Source organism: Lepidochelys kempii, chromosome 10 (genome assembly GCF_965140285.1).
Source record: "Lepidochelys kempii isolate rLepKem1 chromosome 10, rLepKem1.hap1, whole genome shotgun sequence".
In the NCBI taxonomy this organism is placed as follows: domain Eukaryota; kingdom Metazoa; phylum Chordata; order Testudines; family Cheloniidae; genus Lepidochelys; species Lepidochelys kempii.
This window is the reverse complement of record NC_136389.1, coordinates 85,165,888-85,186,253: the sequence shown is the minus strand read 5'-3', so window position 1 is coordinate 85,186,253 and position 20,366 is coordinate 85,165,888. Positions and strand designations below refer to the sequence as shown.

Sequence of the window (20,366 nt, the reverse complement as noted above, 5' to 3'; positions counted from 1 at the left end):
AGGGACTGAGGTGAGGCTGACTGGCCTGTAGTTCCCAGGATCCTCCTTCTTCCCTTTTTTAAAGATGGGCACTACATTAGCCTTTTTTCAGTCGTCCGGGACCTCCCCCGATCGCCATGAGATTTCAAAGATGATGGCCAATGGCTCTGCAATCACATCCGCCAACTCCTTTAGCACTCTCGGATGCAACGCATCCGGCCCCATGGACTTGTGCACATCCAGCTTTTCTAAATAGTCCCAAGCCACTTCTTTCTCCACAAAGGGCTGGTCACCTCCTCCCCATGCTGTGCTGCCCAGTGCAGTAGTCTGGGAGCTGACCTTGTTCGTGAAGACACAGGCAAAAAAAGCATTGAGTACATTAGCTTTTTCCACATCCTCTGTCACTAGGTTGGCCTCCCTCATTCAGTAAGGGGCCCACACTTTCCTTGACTTTCTTCTTGTTGTTAACATACCGGAAGAAACCCTTCTTGTTACTCTTAACATCTCTCGCTAGCTGCAACTCCAGGTGTGATTTGGCTTTCCTGATTTCACTCCTGCATGCCCAAGCAATATTTTTATACTCATCCCTGGTTATTTGTCCAATCTTCCACTTCTTGTAAGCTTCTTTTTTGTATTTAAGATCAGCAAGGATTTCACTGTTAAGCCAAGCTGGTCACCTGCCATATTTACTATTCTTTCTACACATCGGGATGGTTTGTCCCTGTAACCTCAATAAGGATTCTTTAAAATACAGCCAGCTCTCCTAGTCTCCTTTCCCTCTCATGTTATTCTCCCAAGGGATCCTGCCCATCCGTTCCCCGAGGGAGTCAAAGTCTGCTTTTCTGAAGTCCAGGGTCTGTATTCTGCTGCTTTCCTTTCTTCCTTGTGTCAGGATCCTGAGCTTGACCATCTCATGGTCACTGCCTCCCAGGTTCCCATCCACTTTTGCTTCCCCTACTAATTCTTCCCAGTTTGTGAGCAGCAGGTCAAGAAGAGTTCTGCCCCTAGTTGGTTCCTCCAGTACTTGCACCAGGAAATTGTCCCCTACATTTTCCAAAAACTTCCTGGATTGTCTGTGCACTGCTGTATTGCTCTCCCAGCAGATATCAGGGTGACTGAAGTCTCCCATGAGAACCAGGGCGTGCGATCTAGTAACTTCTGCGAGTTGCCGGAAGAAAGCCTCGTCCACCTCATCCCCCTGGTCCGGTGGCCTATAGTAGACGCCCACCACGACATCACCCTTATTGCTCACACTTCTAAACTTAATCCAGAGACTCTCAGGTTTTTCTGCAGTTTCGTACCAGAGCTCTAAGCAGTCATACTGCTCCCTTACATACAGTGCAACTCCCCCACCTTTTCTGCCCTGCCTGTCCTTCCTGAACAGCTTATATCCATCCATGACAGTACTCCAGTCATGTGAGATATCCCACTAAGTCTCTGTTATTCCAATCACATCATAATTCCTTGACTTTGCGAGGACTTCCAGTTCTCCCTGCTTGTTTCCCAGGCTTCGTGCATTTGTGTATATTACCAGCTAGAGAGCGGGGGGAGCTTTTTGTAGTGATAATCAAGGTGGGCCATTTCCAGCAGTTGACGAGAACGTCTGAGGAACAGTGGGGGGTGGAGGGGTGGAATAAACATGGGGAAATAGTTTTACTTTGTGTAATGACCCATCCACTCCCAGTCTCTATTCAAGCCTAAGTTAATTGTATCCAGTTTGCAAATTAATGCCAATTCAGCAGTCTCTCGTTGGAGTCTGTTTTTGAAGTTTTTTTGTTGAAGTATTAACACTTTTAGGTCTGTAATCGCGTGACCAGAGAGATTGAAGTGTTCTCCGACTGGTTTTTGAATGTTATAATTCTTGACGTCTGATTTGTGTCCATTTATTCTTTTACGTAGAGACTGTCCAGTTTGACCAATGTACATGGCAGAGGGGCATTGGTGGCACATGATGGCATAGATCACATTGGTAGATGTGCAGGTGAACGAGCCTCTGATAGTGTGGCTGATGTTATTAGGCCCTATGATGGTGTCCCCTGAATAGATATGTGGACACAGTTAGCAACGGGTTTTGTTGCAAGGATAGGTTCCTGGGTTAGTGGTTCTGTTGTGTGGTTGCTGGTGAGTATTTGCTTCAGGTTGGGGGGCTGTCTGTAAGCAAGGACTAGCCTGTCTCCCAAGATCTGTGAGAGTGATGGGTCGTCCTTCAGGATAGGTTGTAGATCCTTGATGATACCATGTTCTCTGTGTATATAAATGTCCCCACTGTATTTTCCACTGTATGCATCCAATAAAGTGAGCTGTAGCTCACGAAAGCTTATGCTCAAATAAATGTTAGTCTCTAAGGTGCCAAAAGTACTCCTTTTCTTTTTGCGAATACAGACTGACACGGTCCATTTGATAGTTTCTCATAGGCATCATGGTAGAAGTGGATTGTGAAAAGGGATTGAATGGGGAGGGCATGCCTTGCAGGCCAGCTCAGGGAGGGTATTCCATGCATAGCAGCAGCAGATGAAAAGAGAGGGCAGGAGTTCTTATAGATCCCAAGGCCAGAAGGGACCATTGTGACCATCTAGCCTGACCTCCTGCAACTGCCCCCAAATAATCCCTAGATCACAGCTTTTAGAAAACCATGCAGTCTTGATTTAAAAATCGTCAGGGATGGAGAGTTCACCACAACCCTTGGGAAACTGTTCCAGTGGTTAATTACTCTCACCTTTAAAAAAAAAAAAAAATCACACCTTATCTCCAGTCTGAATTTGTCTAGCTTCCACTTCCAGCCACTGGCTCTTGTTATACCTGTCTTTGCTAGACTCAAGAGCCCACTACTTAATATCTGACCCCATGTAGGTACTTATAGATGGTGATCAAGTCACCCTTTAACTTATCTTAGCCTTCCTTGTCTCCTGTAATTATCTAGTTAGCTTAACAAAGAGAAGTTTATTTGTGGCCTTTACATGAACACAATAGTGTGAGGTCCTAGCTTCCACATACACTGTCCCCAGCCAATGGCTCTCATTGCAGACTGCAAGGAAAGAGGAGTCCCCATGGTCTATGACCACTCTGACCCCACAGCTGAAACTACTAAGAGGGAAATTCAATGCCAGGGAGATCGCACCATGATCTCAACAATTTCCATCCCACCATCAACCTCAGCCTGGACCAGTCCACACAAGAGATCCACTTCCTGGACACTATGCTGCTAATAAGCGATGGTCACATAAACACCACCCTAAACCGGAAACCTACTGACCACTATGCCTACCTACATGCCTCCAGCTTTCATCCAGACCACACCACACGATCCATTGTCTACAGCCAAGCTCTACGATACAATTGCATTTGCTCCAACCCCTCAGACAGAGACAAACACCTACAAGATCTCTATCAAGCGTTCTTACAACTACAATACCTACCTGCTGAAGTGAAGAAACAGATTGACAGAGCCAGAAGAGTATCCAGAAGTCACTTACTACAGGACAGGCCCAACAAAGAAAGTAACAGAACGCCACTAGCTGTCACCTTCAGCCCCCAACTAAAATCTCTCCAACGCCTCATCAAGGATCTACAACCTATCCTGAAGGACGACCCATCACTCTCACAGATCTTGGGAGACAGGCTAGTCCTTGCTTACAGACATTGCTGAAGCAAATACTCACCAGCAACCACACACCACACAACAGAACCACTAACCCAGGAACCTATCCTTGCAACAAAGCCCTTTGCCAACTGTGTCCACATATCTATTCAGGGGTCACCATCATAGGGCCTAATAACATCAGCCACACTATCAGAGGCTCGTTCACCTGCACATCTACCAATGTAATATATGCCATCATGTGCCAGCAATGCCCCTCTGCCATGTACACTGGTCAAACTGGACAGTCTCTACGTAAAAGAATAAATGGACACAAATCAGACGTCAAGAATTATAACATTCAAAAACCAGTCGGAGAACACTTCAATCTCTCTGGTCACGCGATTACAGACCTAAAAGTGTTAATACTTCAACAAAAAAACTTCAAAAACAGACTCCAACGAGAGACTGCTGAATTGGCATTAATTTGCAAACTGGATACAATTAACTTAGGCTTGAATAGAGACTGGGAGTGGATGGGTCATTACACAAAGTAAAACTATTTCCCCATGTTTATTCCATCCCTCCACCCCTCACTGTTCCTCAGACGTTCTTGTCAACTGCTGGAAATGGCCCACCTTGATTATCACTACAAAAGGCTCTCCCCCGCCCACCCCCGGCTCTCCTGCTGGTAATAGCTCACCTTACCTGATCACTCTCCTTACAGTCTGTATGGTAACACCATTGTTTCATGTTCTCTGTGTATATAAATCTCCCCACTGTATTTTCCACTGCATGCATCCGATGAAGTGAGCTGTAGCTCACGAAAGCTTATGCTCAAATAAATTTGTTAGTCTCTAAGGTGCCACAAGTACTCCTTTTCTTTTTGCTTATGTCGCTTATCTATCTTGGCTCCTCTATGATGCCTAAGTATTACTAAAGATCTTAATTATTATTTGCAGGCAGGAGCGTCTAGAGCCCCAATCAAGAATCAGGGCCCCAAGTGCTAACCTCTTTACAGATACACACATAACAAAGATGGGCCCTGCCCCTGAGCTACAATCTAAGTCAGAGGCGGGCAAACTATGGCCTGCGGGCCACACCCGGCCCGTGGAACTGTCCTACCTGGCCCCTGAACTCCTGGCCTGGGAGGGTAGCCCCCGGCCCCTTCCCCGCTTTTCCCCCTCCTCCACAGCTCTGTCACCGGGCAGGCGGCACTCTGGGCAGTGGGGCTGCGCGCTCACGTAGGGCAGCGCGTCTGGCTCCAGCCAGGCGGCACAGCTCCAGACATGCTGCTCTGAGCAGCATGGTAAGGTGGCCGGGGCCAGGGGGTTGGATATGGGGCGGGGGTCCCGGGGGGCAGTCGGGTGGCAGGGAGTGGTTGGATAGGACAGAGGCTGGGGGGGGCAGGGGACGGGGAAACAGGGGGGACTGGATAGGGGTGGGGGTATGGATAGGGGTCGGTGCAGTCAGGGGACAGGGGGTGGGGTCCCGGGGGGTGGTTAGGGGCAGGGGTCCCGGGAGGGGATGGTCAGGGGACAAGGAGCAGGGGGGGTTGGATGGGTGGGGGATTCTGAGGGGGGCAGTCAGGGGGCCGGGGCCAGGCTGTTTTGGGGGCACAGCCTTCCCTCCCGGTCCTCCATACAGTTTCGCACCCCGATGTGGCCCTTGGGCCAAAAAGTTTGCCCACACCTGATCTAAGTCATAAGTGAGAGATAACAGATGCGGGAGGACACAGTGACCATGAGAGGGTACTTGTCAGCTTCGCACTGCTATCTAGCCATTGTTGAGGTTTTTGTAGGCATTGTGGAGAGGAGAGTTTTAAGGCAGGATTTGGGTGGTAGTTTTGTGATACTTGTGCACTAAAAACCCAACTGCACACAGAGAGACCACCAAGCAACCATCAGAGGTACACTTTTCATTCATTGCTAATTCAGGCTGGTTTGGCACCAAGTGACATCACACTGAAGGATGGGTGGACAATGCCCCAAAGCCAACCCCAGCCAAGGAGCGGCACATGTCTGCTGCATATGTCTGCTAAAACTCTTAATGAAGTTTTCATGATAGCAGCTGATGTGAATCCCAAACCCAGTTAATCCTCACTAGAGGAAAAGGATGGTGTGGACACAGCTCACAAATTTTTGTGCAGTGACGGGAAAAGAGAACTCCAGCTGCTGCTAAAATTTTATTATTTGTTTAAATATACAATAAATATTAAGAGAAAACCCTGTAAAAAGCTAGAGGATTATGTAAAACACTAAGCAACATGGGGGTTGAGCAGGGGGGTTGGACTAGATGACCTTCTGGGGTCCCTTCCAACCCTGATATTCTATGATTCTATGATTCTATGGTTTGTAAATAACAGATCTAGGGACAATCTCAACAGACCTCAGATGTTGAGCAAACGCCGTTCTGGTTAAACTATTTTGATACGGAACTCCAAGAAAAGTGCATGTACTGCAGAGAGTGGGGGAGGTGACTCAGTACAGAGCACTCTTCCATTTCAGTCGGTACTGCACCTATGTCCCAGAGCAGTGGCAGAGAGCACAGTGCTGCTAGATGAGAAACAAATTTGAGATGCTCACTGCTCAGCCCCGGCCATATGACAACTCGAGTAATTATATCCTAGCTAGGACTATACCTCCTGAAGTTTCACATGGATACTGTATACTTCCATTTCACTCACACATTGTTGTGTACATTGCTGAGCACCATTAAGGCACAGGCAGGCTGGACTGTCACACTGCATGCCAGAAGTAGCTACATTTCACTGGTGGATGAAATGACTGACATATTAAGGAGTCACAGGAGCAGGAAAGGAAGTAACCCCTCCAAGGGCCTTTAAGCATTCCCACTCTGGGGAGATTCATGAGCTGTCCAGACCAGGTGGAAGGTGGGCTGAGGAATTCTCAACTAAATAAAGATTGTAGCATCACTCTCTCCAGCCCAAAATCAGAGAGGGAAAATAGTACTTGGTGAATATGTGGAGTGAACGCCAAGTAATTGCTCTACAATTCTCAGCAATACAGAAATGCCTGAAACAGGCCACAGAGAGAGCAGTAGCCCTGACTGAGCAAGTTCTACACCCTGCTGGGATAAGATTTTTGAAACGTCTGGTTGCATATGGCATCCCATTGCTCTTTACCCACAAGCTTTAACCAGACATCTCCATCTATCCAAATGCTACATCCCTTCCAAAAAAGGACCTTAAACATATAAAATGTCCCCTAAGCAGAATTTATCCTGAAAAGGGAGAAAGCTAGAGATTCCATGAAGTCCAAAAAGGCCTTCACTGTTGTTCTTATTAATTGTACATGGAGGGGGCACTGATTCTGCAATGATGGGCAGCAGGGGCTCACCTCCTCCTCACACCTCTCCAGACCACATGTAGAGATGATGCGGTAACTGTCTGTGGTAGCCGACAGCAAAGCCAGTGAGCCTTCTCCCTGATGGTAGTAGGCTGAGATAAATGCAGAGAGCATGTAGCCCGGGTGTTCTTCAGTTTCTCTCACACCTTATTCATTTTGGCACTAAAGTGCCCATGTCCTTTAAATAGTAAGCCCTCAGTCATGGATGGTAAAGCCTGAGAAATACAGCCAAGCACAGCTGAGGCTCAAACACATCAGAGTCTCGTAATGGATGGTGTTTTCCTTAAAGTCGCATCTCGTACGATCGAGAGACTGCAGAAGAATTCCAGCTTTAAAAAACTTTTTTTAAAAATAGTTTCTAGCTTTCAGAGCTGCAAAGAAAGGGTGGAAAACGTGATGCAAGTGCCCGGGAAACACTCAAACCAGAGAACAAAATTAAGAAGTTACAGATTTTGAGTGCTATACCTTCTATTTCCAGGTTTCAAAGAAGGCAAGGAATTCTGTATGTGTAGCCGTATCAGATGCAGGAGAGGGCCTTGTATCAACTTTATCCATCCAGAAGTACTAAAGCTTGAACTTCCCTGAGGTGTAGCAGTGTTGTGTTCCCACTGCCATGGTTCTTCGGTAATACTGATAGAGATGATTTTCCAGAAGATTCAGAAGGTGTGAGGTGCCAAGGCATCATCCCCATTGCACCAATTTAACTAAACTGGCTTCTGAAATATAAATCAGTCAGTCTGAGTGGCTAACACTGAGTGAGCTTAACTCGGTTTGTGGCCAGGCCTGGAAACATGCAAAAGCCCTTGAAGAAGAACAACTCCTTTCTGCATAAAGTTTCTTCTGTGTCGTCTTTCCCCAATGATTTAAGTTTGAAGTTAATTAGAGGACAGTTTGGAACGGTCTTTAAAAGAGTTGTATATTTTCACCTTTTGAACCTTGTTCTAACATTTGCTTTGACCACTGAAATCAGACACAACCTACTGTCAAAATTTCAAACTTTTTTTTATATTTAATTCTTTAATAAGAACTCACACAGATGATGACTGTCATGACATTTGAGAGCAGAAGTTTTTAAGTCACTAAAGGCATTATCCCTGTCACAACTTCCATAAGAACTCTGTTCCATCTATGCCAATATTTTATTTTGTTAAAAAGTAAGTTTTTAGTCAAGATTTGGATACTTCAGTTTTTGGATTGGAATCTTCTGATTTCTCCTGTCGATTTTTTTTTCTTCTTGGCTCTAACTACAATGTTCTAATTAAGTGGGTTTTAAATCACTAGCTTTCTCTTTACAACTCAAAACTATAACACTGAACTATTTTAGTTTTTAATTTCCTTAGCATTAGACACATACCTCTCTTGTGCTTTAACAATAAACATGCTCCATGACCCCTCAAAACATCCAGCTACAATGGTTGGGATATCAGGGGACAAAGCTTGGGTTCTTGTTTGAGCTCTAGTAGACACAGGAAAGAGATCGGCGAGATCTCCAGCAGGGACAGCTCTCTGCTCTGGCTTCAGAGCAGCCTGGTTTGTCCAACCCCCTCTTCCCTTGAAGCAATCTTGCCTCTTTTTAGTCTTTCTTTCTAGGAGACCAAGGATAATTCTAATCACATTGGTACAGCAACAGCCATCTCATCTCTTGATGGATGACAAGGGCCATATTGAGAAAAACCAAATTGTTTTGCAGAAATTCCCCTCCTTCCGTATCTTCAGAACCTGGGGTCTGTTTCTTCACAGTGTGAAAAGCCAACCTTTCTGTACCTGTCCCCCTTTCTTCTTCAATTCAGAAAGGACAAGCGGATTGATGCAACACAACACACACGGTTCAGCAAACCACATACACCAGCAGGTATTATAGTGTAAGAATATCTGGGCTGGCCAGCACCAGATGGATAATTTCCTTTCACACAAAAGGATATCCCCTCCTACCCACTTTAAACCAGCCAGAGGCACTACCCCCAAGATTTCCACACTCCTGAAGACGAGAAACACATAGAAGAACAGGAAGCTATCACACCATTTAGATCTGATGCTGAAATTCCCTGCCCACTCCCTTACAAGCAGGGACCAATTCCCATAAATGAAACAGATGCCATGCAATGCAGACACACAAGCAGCTCTCCAGTCCTACATTAATCCAGCCTCTCTGAAAAGCAGTGCACCTCCCTCAAGCAGCTCACTTTCCATGCATTTCCAAAGGAGAGGTTACTTACCTTGTACAGTAACTGGAGTTCGAGATATCTGTTTCTCTGTGAGTGCTCTATTCTAGCATGTGTGCACACCTGTGCACCCTTGATCAGAGGGGTTTTTTTGTGGTCAGCAGTGTCTGTGGGTCCAAGCCTATGCCCTAGACACCCTCATGCTCTAATATGAGGGCATATAGGGGGGCAAATTTGCTGCCACTCCAGTTCCTTTTCAATGACAAAAGTTCACCAAGAGACTCCAAGGCAGATGGGTAATGAAGCACCAAATAGGGATACACATCTTGAAGCACTCCAGTTACCGTACAAGGTAAGTAACCTCTCCTTCAAGCAGAGTCCCTAGGGGTACTCCTGAGCAACATCTTCAACATGGAGAAGGGTGCTGAGGAGGTGGATTCAGTCAAGATCATACAACAGGGTCACCGAAAGCCGCATCAGCTATGGGAACAGTGACAAGAGCATAGTGCTGGGAGAGCACGTGTATCAAAGGCCAGGTGGCTGCTCTGCTGGGATAGGTATGTTTCTCAGCAGGGCAACAGAGGTAGATTGAGCCCTGCTGGAGTGAGCCATAACTCTCGAAGGGGAGCAAACTGCTTAATCTTCGTTGAAGGTTAAGGTGCAGCCTGCAACCCATTTGGACAGCAAGTGAAAATCCCTCGTCCTTTCATGCATTCTGCAATTGAGATAAGAAGTCTCAGTGTAGCCCCTAAAGGACCCAGTCCCGTCTTGAAAAAGGCAAGACCTTTTCTTACACCCCAGCATACAAAGGCTTGGGATAAAATCACCAGTAGGTGAATCTGTTGGTTGATGTGGAATTCTGAGGCTACGTTAGGAAGGAAGCAAGGGTGTGGACATAGTATCACCCTGGCACAACTGAACACCATGCATAGCGGGTCAGCCATCAAGGCTCCACGCTCCCCTATCCTCCTGGCCAAGGTGATGGTTATAAGGAATGAGGTTTTAAGAGGATGGAAGAGGGAACAGTTTGCCATAGGTTCAAATGGGGATTTCCTCAACGCACTGAGGACTAGGTTGAGGTCCCATGGTGGAGCTGGTTCTTTAACTGGAGGGAATAGGTTGAAGAGGCCTTTGAGAAACCTCATCATGGTTGGGTGGGTGAAGATTGAAAGTCCCTCAGTGGGGGAGCGAAAGGCTGCAACAGCAGCTAGGTGAACTCTAATTGAACGCTGAGATAATCCTGTAGTTTTTAAATTGAAGAGGTAATTGAGAACGTGTGTTAGACGGGAGTCAAGAGGAAATAGAGATTGGTGACTGCACTAACTCTAGAAGCATTTCCACTTCTGCAGGTAAGTTTTTCTCATTATAGGTTTTTTACTGTGAAGCAGCACTGTTTGCACCTCTGGGGAGCAAAATAATTCTATACCAGAGAGCCATCTGGTAGCCACTCCTGGAGGTGAAGTGCTGAGAGGTTCAGGGGGTGACAGAGCCCAACTCTTGGGTGAGAAGATTCACTGTCAGGGGAAGGTGGAGATGCAGTCAGAGGTATTCAAACCAGCTCTCGGAACCATACCTCTCTCAGCTATGGCGGAGCTATGAAAATGGCTACTAATTTTTATAGTTTCAATTTGTTCAGACCCTTGAGCAATAGGGGAGTCAGAAGGATGAGCACACAGCACTATGTGAGGCCAAGGAATAATTAGGGCACCTCCCATTGAGTTGTAGCTGTGCCCTTCCCTCAGGCAGAACTGCCTGCACTTTTCATTGGATAGAGCTGCAAGGAGCTCGGTTTGTGGATGGCCCCAGGTAAGAGATTTCTTGGAATACCTCATTGTTCAGTTCCCACTCGCGTTCGACGCTGAAATGTCTACTGCGTTCAGTAGTCCTGGTAGATAAACCACTGTTACGCACCAGATTCACAGTTTTATGGATTCGGTGCATAAGGATCAGGATCTTGCTCCTCCTTGCCGATCAATATAATACATTAGTGCTGGACCACAGAGAAACATGCTTATTGACAGGCCCCTGATGTGTGGAAGGAAGTGCTGGCGAACATAATGAACCACTCAGAGCTCTAATACATTGATATGGAGGATTGCCTCGAGGGGACCACTTGCCCTGGCTATGAGGGTTTTGAAAGCGTGCACCCCCTCCTATCAGAGAGGCATCTGTAGTGATGATTCTTGGGGAGAGGGCTGTAAGAACTGAACCCCTATGCACACATTCTGCAGATCCTTCCACCAATTTAGAGACTAGCCATCCCTCCAGGGTATGGGCACTGGCTTGCATAGGCGGTGTTTGTTGCGGATGTAAATGGTTCTGAGCCAGGCCTGAAGACACCAGGAGCATAGTCTTGCCAAGGATATCACAAATGTACAGGCTGCCATATGGCCCAGATGTTGTACATAAGCTTTTGCTGGCTCTGTTGTATTGTCAAGACAAGGCTGGACAGTGTCAAATCTGTCCCTGGGCAAGTATGTTCCAGCAGTGGAGGAGTCCAGAGTAGCTCCCACAAAGTCTATTCATGGGGTGGGTGTCAGAGTGAAGTGGAGGACCAGTGACTGGAACAGAGATAAGGCCTTGCTGGTTGCAGTCTGCTTCGAGGAATGACTGACCTTTCAGGAGCCAATCATCCACAAAGAGAAAAAAAGATTATTCCCATCTGATGAAGAAGGGCTGTGGTGGTCAACACAACTTTGATAAGACCCTTGGAGCAATGGAAAGGCCAAAAAGGTAGGACATGACACTGCTAGTGGTCTCTGCCCATCCTAAAGCGTAGGAAATGCCTGTGTGAAGGATGTATAGCTATATAGAAATAAGCATCTTGGAGACTTAGGGAGACAAACCAAATACAAAACCTGACTCCAGAGAGGAATCATCACTACTAAGGTTACCATTCTGAACTGCTGAGCATAGACAAAGGTGTTTAGTGTCCTTGGGCCCAGAACCGGTCTCAATCCCCCATTTTTCTTTGGGACCAGGAAGTACCTGAAATAAAATCCTTTCCAGACAAAGACCAGTGGGACGGGTTCAACTGCCTCCAGTGTTAGGAGGATTGTATCTCCTGCCTCAAGAGACTCCCATCAGAGGAGTCCCTGAAGAGGGAGGGAGTGTGGCTGGATGGAGTAACCTGTAGATATCACTTGTAGGATCCATCTGTCTGAGGTGATGGGCTCCCAGGAAGGAAGGAAATGGGTGAGACGGTCCCCATAGGGGAGGAGGTGGGATAGATGCAGTGTAAAATCTGGAGCAGGAGAGAGAGTTCATGAACCAAGACCACCAGGTCAAAATGGTCGTTTTGAAGATGTTGCCAATTGGGAGGTCACAATAGAGGACTGTCCTCTCAGAGAACCTGAGCTTCTTCCTTGGGGGCTCAGCAGTTCTTGTGGGCTGGCAGTGGACTGGGTTTGACCACTGAGCCACCTGCAACCTACTGTACTTTCTCTTTGTCATAGGTGTATAGACGCCCAGAGATTGTAGCATGGCCTAAAGTCCTTAGAGTGAACGGACCCATCCACGGCATCACTGAACAACATGGGTCCCTCAAAGGGAAGGTTTGAGGGTATTTTGTACCTCCCAACACAGACCAGAGGACTGCAGCCACAAAGCTCTGCACATGACTATTGCGGTAGCCAGGGAATGAGCAACTGCGTCAGTGGGTTCTAGTGAGGCTGTTATAAGGGCTTGAAGTTGTTCCCTCTGATCCTGTAGCAAGTGGTCAACAAAAGGATGAAAATTGGGAAGAATTCATGAAATTGTGTTTTGGTATCAGGGCTTGGTAACTGACTGCTTTGAACTGCAGTGTGGCTGAAGGGTAGCTTTTTCATACCCAGAAGGTCCAGTCTTTTTTGTTCTTTATCAGACAAAGTAGAATGGAACAGATGTTGTCTGTTCCATTTGTTGACTGCTGCCACGACCAGGGAGTTGAGTGTAGGATGGAAAAGAAATATTCTGATCCTTCGGGAGGGAGGTAGCACTTTTTGTCTGTCGGCTTTTATGTAGGCAGTATAGTAGCTGGGATTTGCCACACAGAATGTGCAGGGGCCAGTGGAGCAGCATTAATGGGAAAGGCAATTTTGCCCCGAGGAAATGTGTGAAGGATGTCCATCAAGGAGTGTTTGAGGTTCCTATATCTCCTCCAATGGAATATATAGGGTCTACACTACATGCTTCATAAGATCCTGAAATTCCTGAAATGTCAGTATAAGATGGTGAGGGGGGCATGAGCCTTGTCTGGGGAGCAGAAGGATGTATGGGAAGGCAAAGATTCTTCTCCCATAGGTTGCTCTTGCTTCCCTGTAAGATCCTGCTGTGTGGAAGGATCCAAGGGTGCTAGCTGCTGCTCTTGATGTGCCCTCCTACGAGATGGGACCCTGTAGAACTGGTCACCATAAGGGGCTCCAGTGCTCCAATAAGCCTACTGTGGTGGCTGTAAGGGACAGGATCCCACTGTTGTCCTTGCCAGGGTTCAGAGGTATCGCCTGGATAGGAATTTCATGATCAGGAGGTACTCTGAGTGAAGGAGGTTGAAAAGAGGAATGCTTTATGACACTTCAAAATTAGATGTGTCATTTTCTGTTTCAATTGGAGGGGCAAATGGTGTCGGTACTGGTGGTTGAGTCAGTACCAGGGCCCAAAAAGGGGCCTGTAATTGCATCAATACTGGAAGCTGTTGATATGAAGGTACCAGACAGTGTCAAGTCAGTAACTGAGAGAAGTGTGTCTGTGTACCCTCAAGGGAGGACTGGAGGCTGTGATGGCACTAGAGGATGAGACATGGTTGAAGACAGTAGTGGAGGAAATGCAGACTCCAGCAGATGAGGCCGTACACCAGTGGGGAGTGTCTTTCAGTACCCCTCAGCAGAGGTGACTCAGGGTACTCCAGGATCCAAAGGTCCACATGGATCAAAAGATTGGATGGTACTGGGGACCCGAGGTAGGAAACATTGGGAGTCAGACTATCTGGTGGTGTCAATAGCCACCGGTGAGGTGCTCTGCTCTGGTTCAATAACAGTTGGCTGCGTGCATGTTCCCTCTGTGTGCTGCCCCAGCTCTGCACAGATAGCCGACACAGCAGACCCCGAGAGAACCCCCAAAGACCACGGACTCTAGTAAGGTACGAAGGCACCTGGCCAGGTTTATTGTCAAACAAAGCACAGTAATAGTTTCCTATAGACAATGGACACAGCTCAGTCAGTGGCAGGACACTCTGCCCCCTAGGCTGGACAAAGATATGCGCTCCCAGACCTATTTTTATACAGTTGCAGGACAGATTACTCACCCCTACTGACGTATTGAGGTACAGCCCCTTGACTCATTAGGGTGCTGTCTCCCCCTTTGATCATGTTGGTTCAAACAAACAGATCTGTCCATCATGCTGTCCTTTTGACCCTGTCTTTGGGATGCACCTGGCTGTTCCTTGTTATCTCTGTGAAGTGTCCTTGTACCGGGATGTCCAGGTGCCATCTTGGCACACGTTCCTCTTATTACCACTTATATCATTAGCGCGTGCTTTCTAGGAGTCCTTTTCTTGCCAAGTTCTGCAATTAGGGCCTGCCTCTGGCTCACAGCCCAGCTTTGCTTAGCAATGCCTGGAAGTACTTTGGTTCAGGCTTTAGGTCTCAGACCAGGCCTCTGATACAAGGGTTTATGTTTCAGGGCCTCTTACTACATCTGTTGTTACTGAGATGGTACTAAAGTACAGTCAGCACATCCTTTATGTCTGATTGCCAGAGGCAGTACAGACAATGATTTTGGCTTAGCTCTGGAGTGCTTACATCTTGGAGGCACGGAGTCCAGTGGCAGGGTACGTACCCCTTCAGGTAATTTACCAGACGGTTTCTTGATATGCAGCATAGTGACCTTAGCGAGTGCTGTGATCTCAGTTCCAAAGGGGATGGAAGCCTCAGAGGTACCTGTAATGGGGGACAACATCTCCTGAGACCCAGACTGAGAGGTTGACTTTCCCTTTCTCTTCTCCTATTCTGGGAAAGGCAGCGTTCTCTTCTTCAATGGTTTAGATAGTTCTGAAGGGCCCCCAGGTCTTTGCTTACTGTCACAGAAGAGATGGGTCACTGGAGCTCTCTGAGCATCTGACATATAGGGGGATGACTCAGATCCTGTGGGTCTCAGCAAATGCTCCATTAACAGGAGTTTGAGCCTGTTCTCTCAATTTCTTAGATCTACTCTTAAACCCTGAGCAGATTGGACATTTGGAAGGGACGTGAGACTCCCTAAGGCAGCTTAAATGTCCACTGTTGTGAGGGAAAGATTTATGGCATGTCTGGCAGGTTTGAAGCCCAAGGGCCTGGGCATAACCCACACTTGAGCCCATGGATCAAAGGCCTGAACTGGACAAAAAAGAGGAAGGGAGGGGAACCTATTAAAAAGCACAAATTGTGCTAAACTAAAATAAAGAAAAAAATACTAAGAAAAAGAAAATTTTCACAAGAGGCGTAGCCAGCCTTGACGCCAGCTAGCAAACACCGTGATGCTCGGTTTCAAACTGCAAGCGACTGAGAAGGAACCGGGAATGGCAGCGGGTCCACCCCTCCCTATATGCCCTCGTAGTGGAGCATGAGGGTGCCTAAGGCTCTGGCACAAACTCACAGACACAGCTGACAAAATGTCTCCAATCCAGAGTGCACAGCCGCACGCACATCCTGACACTGAGCACCCATTGGCGCACTACTCGAAAAAGCAACAGGTTTATCTCATGGGTTTCAGGCTGCTCGGTCATTCTTATGCTATGTCTCCTGATTCTCCATCCTTCTCCATACAGCAGTCATCCATCTCACCTCCTTTATTAAACTGAAGGGACATGGGGATTACACTTCTCTGGGGATTGGGCATAGAGAGAAAGAGTGTTATATCAGCAGTCCATCAAGCTGCTGGAGCAGTGTCTCAGACAGATGAAAGCACCCCAATCCACATTGGCCATGGCTCACAAGAGAAGCACAAGTACCCACTCTGACTAGAGGAAGGAGGCACTGTGCAATTGCCAAGGACAAAGAGCACAAAGTTAACAGCTACACAGAAGTTATTAGCCCTACATGGAAAGTACCTTCCTCAGGCTCCAAAACTGCCCTGATGCAACCACCCACATGCCTCACTGCAGCACCAACCCGAGGCTCTCAGAGAGGCAGAGAGGGAAATGCTTTCCCTAGTTTAGAAAGCACAGCATACATTGCATTCTCAAGCAGACAGCACCCCCCGCTCAGCTACAAGAGCGTGGGCTTAAGGCAGCTGCAGCGTGCAGTACCGTAGAGGCACTCCAAGTCATCCTGGCCTGAGATCAGCCAGCTCCTGAAGAGACGCAGGTGGTAGGAACACTGATGTAGGTGGTGGGCCAGAGTGGCATCCAAGGAGATATTCCGTCTCATGGCATAGTCAGAGGAAAAACGGCACAGCAGCTGGGCAACACGGTGGTGTTCAAGCACATCTACAGAAGAAGGGAACCACAGAAGGCGAGAGAGAGAGAGAGAGAGAGAGGGTAGCTGAGAAATGAGAAAATGGAGACAGGTGGGGAAAAGGCCATGTGCTGAACCCCCAGCCCCAAAGAGTAGGAAGAGCACTCTCCTCACCACCCAATACGCTGAACCTTCAGCCCCCAGGGTACAATCCCATTGAAGAGCTCGTTTACATTTAGGTTGTTACTTTCCAAGATTTTAGTTTTTTTAAAATGAACAAACCCCAGGAACACATTTTTAGCCTGTGTGTAATTAAGATCCAGGCTGGGCTACAAAACAAGAAAGGTAGCCCCAGGCCTGGCCCTTCTCCCACTGAACCAAGAAATCCAGATACAGCCTTTGGTGCCAGAATCCTGAGCACTGTGTATGGGGAAGAAAAATGTATGGCTTGGAGAGCATAGCAAGGGTGGACAATAGCCAGCAGGGAGGCTGAGAAATTAGCTGAGAACAGATCACCTGGAGGTTCTGAAAATGCAGAGGGGCACGAGTTATTTACAGCCCCCGTAAGAACATAAGAATGGCCATACTGGGTCAAACCAAAGGTCCAACCACCCAGTATCCTGTCTACCGACAGTGGCCAATGCCAGGTGCCCCAGAGGGGGTGAACCTAATAGGTAATGATCAAGTGATCTCCACCCTCTGACAAACAGGGGCTAGGGACACCATTCCTTACCCATCCTGGCTAATAGCCATTAATGGACTTAACCACCATGAATTTATCCAGTTCTCTTTTAAATGCTGTAATAGTCCTAGCCTTCACAAACTCCTCAGGCAAGGAGTTCCACAGGTTGACTCTGTGCTGAATGAAGAAGAACTTCCTTTTATTTGTTTTAAACCTGCAACCCATTAATTTAATTTGGTGGCCCCTAGTTCTTATATTATGGGAACAAGTAAATAACTTTTCCTTATTCACTTCTCCATACCACTCATGATTTTATAGACCTCTATCATATCCCCCCTTAGTCTCCTCTTTTCCAAGCTGAAAAGTCCTAGCCTCTTTAATCTCTCCTCATATGGGACCCGTTCCAAACCCCTAATCATTTTAGTTGCCCTTTTCTAATGCCAGTATATCTTTTTTGAGATGAGGGGACCACATCTGTACACAGCATTCAAGATGTGGGTGTACCATGGATTTATATAAGGGCAATAAGATATTTTCTGTCTTATTCTCTATCCCTTTTTTAATGATTCCTAACCTCCCGTTTGCTTTTTTGACTGCCGCTGCACACTGCGTGGACGTCTTCAGAGAACTATCCACGATGACTCCAAGATCTTTCTCCAAGACTATGAGAGTGCCAAGAAACACTGGGAAACGTATCAGCCCCACTCCATAGAATTATACTGTCATCCTCAAGGCAGTGTGGAAAGACGACCAAATTCCTTCCCACACTGTGGGATTCATGATATTGGTGCCCAGTTCCTCCTGGAGTCACAGATTTTAAGGCCAGAATGGTCTATTATGATTATCTAGTCCAGCCTCTGGCCCAGGGCAGATAATTTCACCCAGTGGTTCCTGCATCAAGCCCATCGCTTGCGGTCGAGCTACAGCAGATCTTTTCAATTGAGACTTCCAGTCTGGATTTAGACAGGGAATGCATCGTGTCCCTAGGTAAGTTGTTCCAGTGGTTAATTACCCTCACTGTTAAAAATGTGCACCTGATTTCTAGTCTGCAATTAACAATCATAGAACTGGAAGGGACCTCAAGAGGTCATGTAGTCATAGAATATCAGGGTTGGAAGGGACCTCAGGAGGTCATCTAGTCCAACCCCCTGCTCAAAGCAGGGCCAATCCCCAACTAAATCATCCCAGCCAAGGCTTTGTCAAGCCTGAACTTAAAAACTCCTAAGGAAGGAGATTCCATCACCTCCCTAGGTAACGCGTTCCAGTCCAGTCCCCCGCACTCAAGGCAGGACTAAGTATTGTCTAGACCATCCCTGACAGGTGTTTGTTCAACCTGCTCTTAAAAATCCCCAATGATGGAGATTCCACAACCTCCCCAGGCCATTTATTCCAGTGCTTAACCACTTTGGCAGTTAGGAAGTTTTTCCTAATGTCCAACCCTAACCCTTGCTGCAATTTAAGCCCACTGATTGCTTAATTATTTGCTCCATTATCTTTCCAGATACAGAAGTTAAGATGACTGGTCTGTAATTCCCTGGGTTGTCCTTATTTCCCTTTTTAAGGATGGGCACTATATTTGCCCTTTTCCTGTCTTCTGGAATCTCTCCCTTCTTCCATGACTTTTCAAAGATAATCGCTAATGGCTCAGATATCCCCTCAGTAGCTCCTTGAATATTCTAGGATGCATTTCATCAGGCCCTGGTGATTTGAAGACATCTAACTTGTCTAAGTAATTTTTGACCTGTTCTTTTCCAATTTTAGACTCTGATCCTATTTTATTTTCACTGGCATTCACTATTTTAGACATCCCATTGCCACCAACGTTCTTGGTGAAAACCGAAACAAAGAAGTCATTAAGCACCTCTGCCATTTCCACATTTTCTGCTATTGTCTTTCCCCCCTCATTGAGTAACGGGCCTACTCTGTCCTTAGTTTTCCTCTGCTTCTAATGTATTTGTAGAAAGTTTTTTAAAAATTTGTCTGGCTCCACCTCCCAGCCATTGGATCTCATGTTGTTTCTGTCTGACGGATTAAAGAGCCCTATGCTCTGTGCACTTTTTTTCCCAACACACACACTGCGGGTGCCCTATTTCCCTCTATAATCTCTCTATGGGCATCAGGCTGCTGTTATAGTGGGGGGTGGCCTACGGAAGGCTGCTCCATAAAGGAAGAGCTTGGCTTCCACATGCCACATGTGCTTACCAAACTATTTTCAGAAAGATACTGGAATGAGCCATGCAGCTGCTCCCTTTGCACAGAATGAGATCAAGTCCACCTGGTAATTTCTCCCACAGTCTGACCTGCTTGGAGACTCAGTATGTCTACGCACCAGAAGCTGTACACAGGCTAAGCTACCTGAGCTAGCATGAATCCCACTAGTGTGGGTAACAGCAGCAGTGAAGACGCATAGCGCAGCATTCAAAGTGCACTAGTTTGCCGAGCATTACTCAGGGTCTGTGTCAGGCTTGAACTATCCATGCTGAAGCCCACGCTGCCCTGTCTTCCCTGTTCTTGTAACCTGAACCAGCACAAATCCAGCCAGTGCAGGCAGGCTAGCCCATGCAGACCTTTGGCTGTGCAGACATACCCTTCAGAAACTAGCCAGACCCTAGCTTTGTGCTTTATGATGGTTCTTTTCTGTTCTTAGACTCATCTTCTAGATCACAGAGCGTTTACTGAGCACCAGCATTCAGGTTGAGAAGAGACAAGTACTTCTACTTATGACTCTTAATAACCTGCTCCAGTCCCAGCCACTCCCTATCCATGAGGAATGGGTAGGAATGTTAGCTGTAAAACAAAATTTTTCTGAACATTTCTGTTCAAGGCTTAGAGAGCAAATACTTATGAGCCATTTGACAGACCAGGAGAACCAACATCAGGTTAGGAGCTACACAGAGCAGGGGAGTTGGAGCACACAAGGAGCACAGCCGCTCTTCCCCTATTCCTTGCTGTTAGGGTGGGGAGAGCAAAGCAGACTGTACTGCAGCTGCCCTCCCTCCTGGCTAAGAAGAGGGGAACAAATATGGAGCCCAGTCTCTGAGTTTCGTGTGTTCAGTGGGGAAGATTTCCCACAGCAAAGGAGAAAGGCGCTGCCCTTTTGAATGTCAATGAACATTCCACAACCTTCCTTTGCGACCATATTTGTTTGTGTGATTAAAAGTGAATTCTCCAATGACATGATGCTTGGGG

General features: G+C 47.0%; 1 protein-coding gene across 11 annotated transcripts in view; it reads right to left on the bottom strand.

Moving 5' to 3' along the window:
* Positions 1 to 20,366, bottom strand: part of PPIP5K1 (diphosphoinositol pentakisphosphate kinase 1) — a 153,532-nt gene that overhangs the window by 25,713 nt on the left and 107,453 nt on the right. For 7 of the 11 annotated variants that reach the window (XM_078854702.1, XM_073304630.2, XM_073304632.2 and 4 more), the window contains one exon: positions 16,348 to 16,527. The exons of the other annotated variants lie outside the window; for them this stretch is intronic. In XM_078854702.1, the coding sequence (XP_078710828.1) occupies positions 16,348 to 16,527 (180 nt within the window). The remainder of the gene's footprint in view (positions 1 to 16,347; positions 16,528 to 20,366) is intronic. 11 annotated transcript variants of the gene reach the window in all.